Raw genomic sequence first — 11,285 nt, forward strand, 5'->3', positions numbered from 1 at the left:
AACCCGCCTGCCAATACAGTAGATGCAAGAGACATGGGTTGGATCCCTGGGTCAGGAAGATCCCCTGGAGGAGGAAATGGCAACCCACTCCAGTACTCTTGCCTAGAAAATTCCATGGGCAGAGGAGCCTGGTGGGCTACACTCCATGGGGTCACAAACAGTCACACACGACTGAGCCATTTTTACTTTCAGAGTCTCTTATAGACATGTAATTTAAACATCTATAGAAGTACACACCGGATCTTTCTTTTTCAAGCCCCATCCATGTGGCAGCATTCCAGGAGAGGCCTTGGTCACTGGCAGGCATCCTCTCAAACCAGTTAGAACCACAGGTGAGCTGGAGCCTCAGAGGTCAGTGGATCATCTGGCCTGGCCTGTACCGGCCAGCCTGGTTTTACCCAGACCCCAACGTGGCCGACCCAAACAGGCTGTGCCAGAAGGAGACTCCAGTGCCTCCTCTCCACCCTGCTCACCTCTGCAGGAGCAGGTTACCATGGGGTTACCCAGAGCAGATGGGTTTTTTTAAACCATTGTAGGATGGGTAGATTCTGACCTTGGTAGGGGGAACCCAGCAGGTTTCTTTGTGGCGAGAAAACCCTCAGGCAGGTGTGGCCATCCAGGTGGAGTGAGCAGGAAACTAGAAAGAAAAAACACTGAGCAGCCCAAATGCTGACACATAATGGAGTCACCTCTCAAGGACAAAAGCCCCCAGGACCATGTCCTGGGAACTAAGTGAATTAGAAATTGACACCTATTTGCCAAGGAGACTGTTCCGATTATGCATTAACAGAGTGTGCTTTGCTCAGACAGGCCTGACAGCCATTCATTAGCTGGGGCCTTGGGGTGAGCCACCCAGTCTCCTTACAGAAGGTGGTAATAGTGCCCACCTATATCAAATGGGTTTTGTTTTGGTTTTTAGCTTTTTTTTTTTTAGCTGCATTGGGTCTTCATTGCTGTGTGAGGGTCTTCTCTAGTTGCGCTGCACAGGCTTCTCCTTGTGGTGGGTTCTCTTGTTGCAGAGAATGGACTCTAGAGTGAAAACTTCAGCAGCTGTGGCTGGGCTTAATTGCCTCACGGCACGTAGGATCTTCCTGGACCAGGGATAGAATCCATGTCCCCTACACTGGCAGGCAGATTCTTAACCACTGGACCAACAGGAAAGTCCCTCTCACATTGTTTTGTGGCAACTTCATGATACTTTCAAGTTAAAAAAAAAAAGCCACACAACCTCAAAGTTGTGAGTTATGTTTTATTCGGGGATGTTACTGAGGACTGTAGTCTGGGAGACAACCTCTCAGCTAGCTCTGAGGAATCATTCCAAAGACATAAGGGAGGATATGCAGGATATATAGGGGGGTTGCTGAAAAACAAAAACAAAACATGGATTTGAACATTAAAATATTACTGCTAATCATAAAAAGCAGACTCTCAAGTTAATGATTTCAGTGCTTTTCTATGCATGAGAAGATGCAAGAGTCTGGGCTTATTGAAGTTACTCCTTAGGTGTGCATCCTAACTGTCTAGGACCAGTGTCCCAGTCTTCTCCATCCTGACTTTCCCTCAGGGCTCACTGTCAGGGCCGCTGCAGTGGCTGATGGTTTGACGGCAACAACATTCTTTGTTTACTAAGTGACAGGTGATAGTTTTTTTGCTCACAGTACGTGTAAAGCATTTTAGCACAGGGCCTGGCACATAGTAAGTCTGCATGAATGCAAACTGCTATAACCATTGTTTTCAGATTTTGTTACTGAGAAAGCTTATATGGACAGATAATAAATAAACTTTAAAAATAGGTTTTGATGAGGGCCATTCTAATGAGGTGGATGAACCTACAACCTATTATACAGAGTGAAGTGAGTCAGAAAGAGAAAGATAAATACCAGCAATGGCAACCCACTCCAGTACTCTTGCCTGGCAAATCCCATGGACGGAGGAGCTGGTAGGCCGCAGTCCATGAGGTCGCTAAGAGTCGTGCACAACTGAGCGACTTCACTTTCACTTTTCACTTTCATGCACTGGAGAAGGAAACGGCAACCCACTCCAGTGTTCTTGCCTGGAGAATCCCAGGGACAGCAGAGCCTGGTGGGCTGCCGTCTATGGGGTCGCACAGAGTCGGACACGACTGAAGCGACTTAGCAGCAGCAGCAGCAACACATATATACAGAATCTAGAAAAATGGTACTGAAGAATTTCAGGGCAACAGTGAAGAAACAGACATAGAGAATAGACTTATGGACATGGGGAGAGGGTGAGATGTGTGGAAAGAGTAACATGGAAACATACATTACCATATAAAACAGAAAGCCAAAGGGAATTTGCTGTATGCCAAAAAAAAAAAAAATAGGTTTTGTAAGGGAGCTTCCCAACTTTGTTAAAAATATTTTGCTGCGTGTGGTGAGGGATGGACTTAAGAAATCAGAAGTATAAAATAATATAAAAGTATATTATAAATATCAATAACCTCAGATATGCAGATGACACCACCCTTATGGCAGAAAGTGAAGAGGAACTAAAAAGCCTCTTGATGAAAGTGAAAGTGGAGAGTGAAAAAGCTGGCTTAAAGCTCAACATTTAGAAAACTGAGATCATGGCATCTGGTCCCATCACTTCATGGCAAATAGATGGGGAAACAGTGGAAATAGTGTCAGACTTTATTTTTTGGGGCTCCAAAATCACTGCAGATGGTGACTGCAGCCATGAAATTAAAAGACACTTACTCCTTCTAAGGAAAGTTATGACCAACCTAGACAGCATATGAAAAAGCAGAGACATTACTTTGCCAACAAAGGTCCGTCTAGTCAAGGCTATGGTTTTTCCAGTGGTCATGTATGAATGTGAGAGTTGGACTGTGAAGAAAGCTGAGCGCCGAAGAATTGATGCTTTTGAACTGTGGTATTGGAGAAGACTCTTGAGAGTCCCTTGGACTGCAAGGAGATCCAACCAGTCCATTCTGAAGGAGATCAGCCCTGGGATTTCTTTGGAAGGAATGATGCTAAAGCTGAAACTCCAATACTTTGGACCACCTCATGCGAAGATTTGACTCATTGGAAAAGACTCTGATGCTGGGAGGGATTGGGCGCAGGAGGAAAAGGGGACGACAGAGGATGAGATGGCTGGATGGCATCACTGACTCGATGGACGTGGGTTTGGGTGAACTCCGGGAGTTGGTGATGGACAGGGAGGCCTGGCATGTGGCGATTCATGGGGTCACAAAGAGTTGGACACAACTGAGCAACTGAACTGAACTGATACTATTATAAAATAGGATTTCAAATGTTTCTACCTTATTAGAAATAAGACTTAGAGCCACTTATATGTGTGTATATATGAAAAACTTTGAACCTTTGACCATAAAGTGCATCTAACTCTTGTTTACCCTTGCTTGTGCTGTGATCTTAGTGCTAGGGGCTTGGCTGTGCAATGACAGGCCATCCTCCTGTTGCCTTAGGGAACTGCATTGCATTGAATAGGTGACATGTTTTAATATTTCTGAGCCAAGGATTTTGGGATATTAACATGCAATATAGGATTTCAGGAAGCCGCTGCTTGTTACCCCTTAGTTTTGGGGTTTTTTTAAAGATGTTTTTGATATGGACCATTTTTAAAGTCTTTATTGAATTCATTACAATACTGTTTCTGTTTTATGTTTTGGCTTTTTGGCCTCAAGGCATGTGGGATCTTATCTCCCTGATCAGAGATTGGACCCACCTGCTGCATTGGAAGGCAAAGTTTTAACCATTGGACTGCCAGGGAAGCCCCTACCACTTAGTTTTAAATTTGAATTGCAGTTGGATATTCCTAGTGGGTTCTTTCCCTAGTTATGAGTCATGCTGTTAACCAAAGGAAGTATTTTGCAAGGTATGTTTTTTAAACAAAACCCAGGGTGTGGATTCAGACAATTTGCATGTAAGACCTGTCAACTGGGTAGAACACAAAACTTCCTGAGCTTCATCCAAAAAAGGTGATTAGTAATACTGTAAGGACAATCATCTCAAAAGATATCTGTAAGGATCAAATAAAATGTAAACCATGATTTTGTAAATTCCAAAATGTCACACAAAATATTAGCTACTTGTTATTTCTCTCATTTCTTTTGGCGGAAGCAAGAGAGTCCAGACTCTGGTCCCTGCTCTGCCCTTTCCAGTACCTGCAACCTCAAGCAAGTAACTTAATTCTTAAAGTATTTTAAATCTCTTAATTGCCTCTTGGACAGTTTTGTCATCTAGGAAACATTCTAGGATTACAAATCCTAGAATTTATAATCAGAGGAAACAAATTAGATTGGAATAGGAAAGGATCAAAAAAGCAATCCTCTCTGAAGGGCCAGGGGAGATGAGGTCTTTCCTGGAGTGACCAGGAAAAAGGTTCTGGGACATGAAGAAAGAAAACAGGGAGCCATGAGGCATGGCCACTGATTTCTGGGCTGTGGCAAGAGCATCCAAGTCTGGTGGTGAGCAGTAATCTGAGAGAGGTGTGTGGCCAGCACTGACCTAGATGGATGACCCACAAAAAGGAAAAAAGGAAAAAAAAAGAAATGGTACCACTACCCAAATCCAATCCTTCATGCATTCAGTCACTGTCCCCTGAGTAGCAGCATAGACAGCTGTGATCTCCAGCGCTAAAAAGCAACCAAATGGTCCTGCAGACACACACCAGTGTGATGCCCACACGCATGCACAAGGTAAAGGCCATCCTCCTGTTGGTACCGAGGGAAACAGAACTGGGAGGGCGTTCAGATGGCCCCTCCAGAGTCAGACAGATAGGGAAGCTCTTCGGAGGATGCTCAGGGATTTTATGGTGGATCCACAGGAGCCATGGGAATAACTGGTTTCAGGACAAATGCCAATGAAATTCCTACACGTGGGCCCATGTTATCCGCAAGGCTGTCTGCCTCCATGTATTGAGAGACCCAAATCCTTTTCCAAGATTCCGAGAAAATCTCAAATAACCTCAAAAAAGTGATCCAGGTTCTCAAAGGACTAGAGTCAGAAGAAGGTCTGGCTTGGAGGAGGGGGAATAGATTGAAAAGGAGGATCTCTTGACCCTGAGAGCAGCTGGCACTTGGTGACGTCATCCTCTAGGAATGATAGATAATATGATAAAGTCTGAGAGAAGGGTGGGTTCTCAGAAAAGGCTGAATGTTGTTTGTTATAATGACGATCTTGTTCCTGTCTGGCAGCATATGGAATCAGGCCAGGAAAGCTCCTCTGTGTAGAGTTCCATCCCCACCAATCAGGGGCTCCTCCCCATGGCCAGCAGTAAAACCTCTCAATGCCAAGTTTTCTGCACGATCCTATTCTAAGTGTGTCAAAGAGTCTCTAGTTTGGTTTATATAAAGATCTAGTTGACCCACAAGTTGTCTTCTGAGATCTGACAAACATACCTTCTAAACTCTTCCTTGTAGTGTTTCACAGTTGGCAGTGCATTTAACCTAAGCCCTGTTATCCTTAGCTTTAACATGGAGATGGTGGCAGCACCATCACGGAGCTTCTGTGGGAAATGAATGAGATGATGAACCCGCATCTCTTGGAACAGTGACTGGCACATAGGAAGGCCTCATAAGTAGTGGCTAGCGTCCATGCACCCCTTGCAGTCAAGTGGCAGGAATTGGGCTAATGGGTAAGGAAATAGGGACATGATCAGTTCATGTAATAGACGTCCAAATAGATACAGCTTCAGGTACAGTTTGATCCAGGGAACTAGCCAGCGATAACACCAGGGCCTGGTTTCTTCCTCCACCTTTCAGCCCCTCTTCCTTTGAGCTGGCTGCAAGATGGCTTCAGCAGCAGTAGACCACACACCATTGTAGAGCCAGTGAAGTAGAAGAAGGAACCTGTCCACTCTCCCCAAAGCCCCAGGAGAGGTCTCCTCATACCTCCCCCTGGCTCTGGCTGGGTTACAGCACCTTCCCCGAGCCAACCACTGAAGCCAGGGAACGTGCTGCTTATTTGCTAGAGACCCACCAACCTCCCACCTGGGGGCAGGGTCCGTGCCACCCAAACCTCACAGGCAAGGAGGAGGCAGGGAGGCTTGCTTCTCAGAGGGTCATTGGTGGTGCCAGAAGGGGAGCAATGGCCTCTGAGTGGGAAACTACAGAGAACCCACTGCACCTGCCCAACTGGAGGAGCAAAGTGACTTAACTTCCTTTGGTTACTGATTGACTGATTAGGGAGGGGTGGACCCCCTCTTTCCACAGGGTTGTCAGGAGCACACAGAGGCCTCAGAGCTACTCATACAGCATCATTGCTAAGTGTTAGCAGGACAATCCAGTTCAAGAACTACCAGGACACCGAATAGTCTGCAGAAATCAGAGATCACGGTGAACTTCAGTGGCAGTTTTTGTGTGTGTGTGTGTGTGTGTGTGTGTGTGTGCACGTGTACTAGGCTGTGTCCAACTCTTTGCGACCCCATGGACTATAGCCTGCAAGGCTCCCCTGTCCATGGGATTTTCCAGGCAAGAATACTGGAGTGAGTTGCCATTTCCTCCTCCAGGGGACCTTCCTGACCCAGGGATCGAACCCATGTTCGAACCCTGCATTGGCAGACAGATTGTTTACCACTAGTTCCACGTGGAAGCCCACGGCACTTTTAATAGATCTGCCAATTAATAAAAAGAAACCCAGCCATGGAGATCAAACTCATCTGAGGCTATTTTCTATTATTGTCATCGGAAATTGTAGGAAAGTGCACATTCCTTAAGGGAGTAAACTTCCTTATCTTTTCCCCAGAGCCTCCATCAGTCAGACCTTTTGTCTCGTGGAAAACATGACCTCTCCCCACCATCAGCTTGCTTCTGACCACGTGAAATGAGTGCGTGCTTTACACACGTGCTCTCATCACACCTCGTGAATGACCCACGTATCAGAGAGGAGGGCATTGAGACCAAGGCCAGGCTGCCAGACCAGCCGCCCATCTGGCTGTCCCCATCCTTACTCCCCATGCGTGGTGCCCACACCCCCCGCAGAGGGCTTCATACGTCCTTGTCCATCCTCGAAGACAGCCCAGCCCAAGGTGCCTTCTCAGACTCAGGCCCTTGTATTTGCATCCGTCAGGCCACCTGCTGGCCTCTCCTCCCTTGCCGCTACATCCTTTTCCCAGGAGAGGATGCATGATATTCGATCCCTTCCCATCCATCACGATGTTTTCTTCCTGTCACTCAACCTCACCTTTAAAGCCTGTGTTCTCAGCAGCCTCTTCTGCCAGGTTGGCGTCCTCACTGCACACATGCTCACTGCTGAGCACCTCCAGCAGACCAAGCCTGGAGCCAGCTGTGAGGACACAGTCTAGCCATCACAGGGTCTACGTCTTTCAGGGAATGAATTCTCCCATCTCCACCCAACTGCTATCACAACGAAAACGTCTCTCCCTCAGCAGTCCCCTCAAAGCATCACCCCAGCCTTCCTCCACACCCCTCACATGAGGACCAGCTGGAGCATCTGGGCCAGGTTGGCCTTAGGCTTCCAACACCAGAGGTGGTGACAAGCTGTTTGGCACTGAGACCCCTCTGATGAGAGTTCCTTGTGCTGTATTCACAGGTGACTGCTGGCTGCTGGCTGCAATTGCCTCCCTCACTTTGAATGAAGAAATCCTGGCTCGAGTTGTCCCCCTGGACCAGAGCTTCCAGGAGAACTATGCGGGGATCTTCCACTTCCAGGTAACTTAATAGTTGGCTCAAGCTTCTCATCACGTCCTGGTTGTTGTTATTCAGTTGCTCAGTCATGTCTGACTCTTTGTAACTCCATGGACTGCAGCACACCAGGCTTCCTTGTCCTTCACTATCTCCCGAGTTTGCTCAAACTCATGTCCATTGAATCAGTGATGCCATCCAACCATCTCATTCCCTTCAATCTTTTCTGGCATCAGGGTCTTTTCCAGTGAGTCGGCTCTTTGCATCAGGTGGCCAAAGTATTGGAGCTTTAGCATCAGTCCTTCCAATGAATATTCAGGGTTGATTTGCTTTAGGATTGATTGGATTGATCTCCTTGCAGTCCAAGGGACTCTCAAGAGTCTTCTCCAATACCACAATTCGAACAGGTCCTGAGGGCCAGGATCATGTCCTGGGTACTAGGAGCAAGTGTGGAGGTTAGGAATGGATCCTGGGGGCCAGGAGCAGATGCTAGGGGCCGAGAACAATACTCTTCTACTAAGCACCCTGAGGAACATCAGGAAGCTCCCTGACCTGCGACCAACCTGGGACCCTGTAAGGACAGCAAAGGCGAGGAGGGTGGTAGGGCAGGGTTCTCAGGAAGTGGTTCACAAGTTTTTAAAAAAGTGTGCTATTTGGGATCTGAGACAAAATGTTAAGGTAAGGCTCACTGTCCTCCTTGTATGCTGGTAAATGAGAAATAGTATTTTTTAAAGTATAAGGTGCAGGGTAGAGGGTAGGAGGGGAGGGTGTGGCCTCGGAGGGAGGGGCAAGCATGTGTCCTTGGTTTCTCAGTGAGGATGAACCTGCAGGACGAGGGCTGGAGGGAGCACCTCTTCTCAGGGTGGGCTCATGGAGCCTACGCCCAGGGCCTCCTACGGGAGGAACCAGGTGCAGCTGAGGCTCGTGGGGTGGGAAGGACCCCAGGCTGCCACCTGCCACCAGCTCCCTCTCCAGGCCAGCCCTCTCTCTCCCTGCCCTGCAGTTCTGGCAGTACGGTGAGTGGGTGGAGGTGGTGGTGGACGACAGGCTGCCCACCAAGGACGGGGAGCTGCTCTTCGTGCACTCGGCAGAGGGCAGCGAGTTCTGGAGTGCGCTGCTGGAGAAGGCCTACGCCAAGTAAGTGCCTGCGCCCTGCCCCCACCAGCCTGCCCCCAGCTGCCCTGCATTCTGGAAAAGACAGAAACTATTCAAGGACGATTTTGAAAAAAAAAAAGTCCTATACTACAGAAGGACTACTCTGGACAAAACTGGGCTCGAAATTCAAGGAGATAATGCACGTGGCTATTGCCATTTTTCACCAAATGCACAGGAACACACACGGCACTGATCGTGCTGGCCTTGAGGACTTCTACTTCCTTGGCAGGTCGTGTTACATTTTTGTCAGCTAAATGCATCAAGGATTTCTTTGCCAAATGGGCAAAACGATCCATTGCAGAGGTATGAAAATTATGGAAATTTGCCCAGAATACATAATACACTGATTAGAAATGGTTTTCCCCGGCCCTCCCAGCTGCATCCCCCACAAGCTGCCTTGTCCAGTGCTCAGCACTGCCTGTTCCCAGCAGGATCCCACCCCCTACCCCCATCTGTCCAGCCCCCTCCAGAGTGTGCCCGGTCCTGGCCCTGCTGCCTGGGCTCCCTCTAGGAAAGTGAGCAGCTCTCAGGCATCAGGAGGATTTCTGTTCCCTCCAGCCCCTGCCAGGGAGGAGGGCCAGGAGTCAGACACCAGCTATGAGAAGCTGGGGCCTGAATTGCTGCTAAGTCTACACACAAGCAGTAGAGTTAGGGAAGCCACAGGGCAGCAACGTTGTGACCAGGGCACCATCAGGAGCAACCAGCACCTCCTAAGACAGTGCCGAGGATGCTCAGGGAACCTACTTTCATTACTGAACTGCTGTCCCCTTTTAAGCTATAACCACCAAACAGCCCATTTAGCAGACCCCTTTCCTGCCAGGATGCAGAGAGAATCAATACAGGAGGTTGGCCAGATCAACATCCAGGTCCTTCCAGCTGTAAGGTTCTGTGAGACTTTTCCAAAAAAGTAACCACAGGGACAGTCACCTGCCCTCATGGGCAACTTGAGCTGGAGACAAACCAAGGAGAGACTGAGCAGAGGGTCCCTGGAGCATCCAACAAGAGGCCTGAGTTGGGCAGGACACTTTGAGAAGCGGAAGTTTCAACTCCGGAGGCCACAGTGTCTCTCCCCTTCCCGCAGGATCAATGGGTGTTATGAAGCACTTTCGGGGGGCGCCACCACCGAGGGCTTCGAGGACTTCACTGGAGGCATCGCTGAGTGGTATGAGTTGAGGAAGGCCCCTCCCAACCTGTTCAGGATCATCCAGAAGGCTCTGCAGAAAGGCTCTCTCCTGGGCTGCTCCATCGATGTAAGTCCAGGCCTCCCTCCCTAGCCACATCCCAATCTGCTCTAGTGGAAGTGAGCTTCCACGGTGACTAAAAAGTCCCACTGCCCTTACTCCCCGAACGACTAGCCCATCTTTTGTCCGCCCAGGGGTGGCTAGGCAACAGTCAGGCTGGCTGGGGGTACAACTGTTGCCCAAATGGTGACTCCAGCCTCCCGCTGTTCTCTCTCCAGCCCACGTACAACCCTCAGCCTCCTGTGACTCACCACCCAGATCACAGCTTCTGTGAGAGTCCCCTGCCCTCTGCTGGGCCCAAGGGCAGCACCATCCCATTCACCTTCAGCCCACCTGCATGGCCTATGCCCAGAGCCCAGCAGCCTCCCCCAAACTGGTACAGGGTTAGCAGATGTGTAGGAAGACTTTAGGAGGCACAGGGAGGAACCATCTCCTCATGCAAGCCTTGCTGGCACACCTTGCCAGGGGAAGGGAGGTGGGTGCGACATCCTGTCAGCAAGGAGCCGCCAGGCTTTGCCTGTGCCCAGCGGCCCAGCCCTGTCCTAACTAGGAGGAGCTGGTTGCTCTGGGATCAGGCATAAGAAGCCTGGCTCTAGGGGGTCCAAGTCTGTGTGCGACTCTAGGCGGAGATTTGCAAACCTTCTCTGCAGACCATGTCCAGGCATAGACCCTTTCTACTAGCAGCCCTTCTCATTGACTCAGACAAAAATAACCACCTCCATCACAACAGATGGGGAATGGGATCCCTGGGGAAGCCTTTTTTTTTTTTTTTTAATTTTATTTTTAAACTTTACAAAATTGTATTAGTTTTGCCAAATATCAAAATGAATCCACCACAGGTATACATATGTTCCCCATCCTGAACCCTCCTCCCTCCTCCCTCCCCATACCATCCCTCTGGGTCGTCCCAGTGCACTAGCCCCAAGCATCCAGTATCGTGCATTGAACCTGGACTGGCCAGACTCCAATTCTGAAGTCAGGCAGAAACGGAGGACTGCCCTCGTGTAAACCCTGCAGCGGGGCGGGGCAGGGCGATCCGCGCGGTTTCCGGAGACCCAGCGCATTTGGGCCGCCCAGGTGTGTGCCCTGAGCCCCCTCTGCACGGCGTGCCCTTTTCCTGCGGGAATTTGTGACTGCGCGGGGCACACACACGAGTGCAGGTGCGGCGCCCCCCGAGGGCTGCTTGCAGCCTCTCCTCTGGTTGTAAATAACGGCGGGAGGGCTCTGGGCGGGAGTGGGGCGGCTCTCTCACCCACCACCCA

The 11,285-nt window shown here is 49.4% G+C and overlaps 1 protein-coding gene across 1 annotated transcript in view; it reads left to right on the plus strand.

Annotated features, from left to right (window-relative positions):
- LOC104997873 (calpain-2 catalytic subunit) overlaps positions 1 to 11,285 on the plus strand; it is a 54,472-nt gene that overhangs the window by 18,605 nt on the left and 24,582 nt on the right. Inside the window, exons 2-4 of the mRNA XM_010852839.1 lie at positions 7,536 to 7,654; positions 8,631 to 8,764; positions 9,864 to 10,032. Coding sequence (XP_010851141.1) covers positions 7,536 to 7,654; positions 8,631 to 8,764; positions 9,864 to 10,032 — 422 coding nt within the window. The remainder of the gene's footprint in view (positions 1 to 7,535; positions 7,655 to 8,630; positions 8,765 to 9,863; positions 10,033 to 11,285) is intronic.

The sequence above is a fragment of the Bison bison genome, unplaced genomic scaffold (genome assembly GCF_000754665.1).
Source record: "Bison bison bison isolate TAMUID 2011002044 unplaced genomic scaffold, Bison_UMD1.0 scf7180017864317, whole genome shotgun sequence".
Taxonomy (NCBI): Eukaryota; Metazoa; Chordata; class Mammalia; order Artiodactyla; family Bovidae; genus Bison; species Bison bison.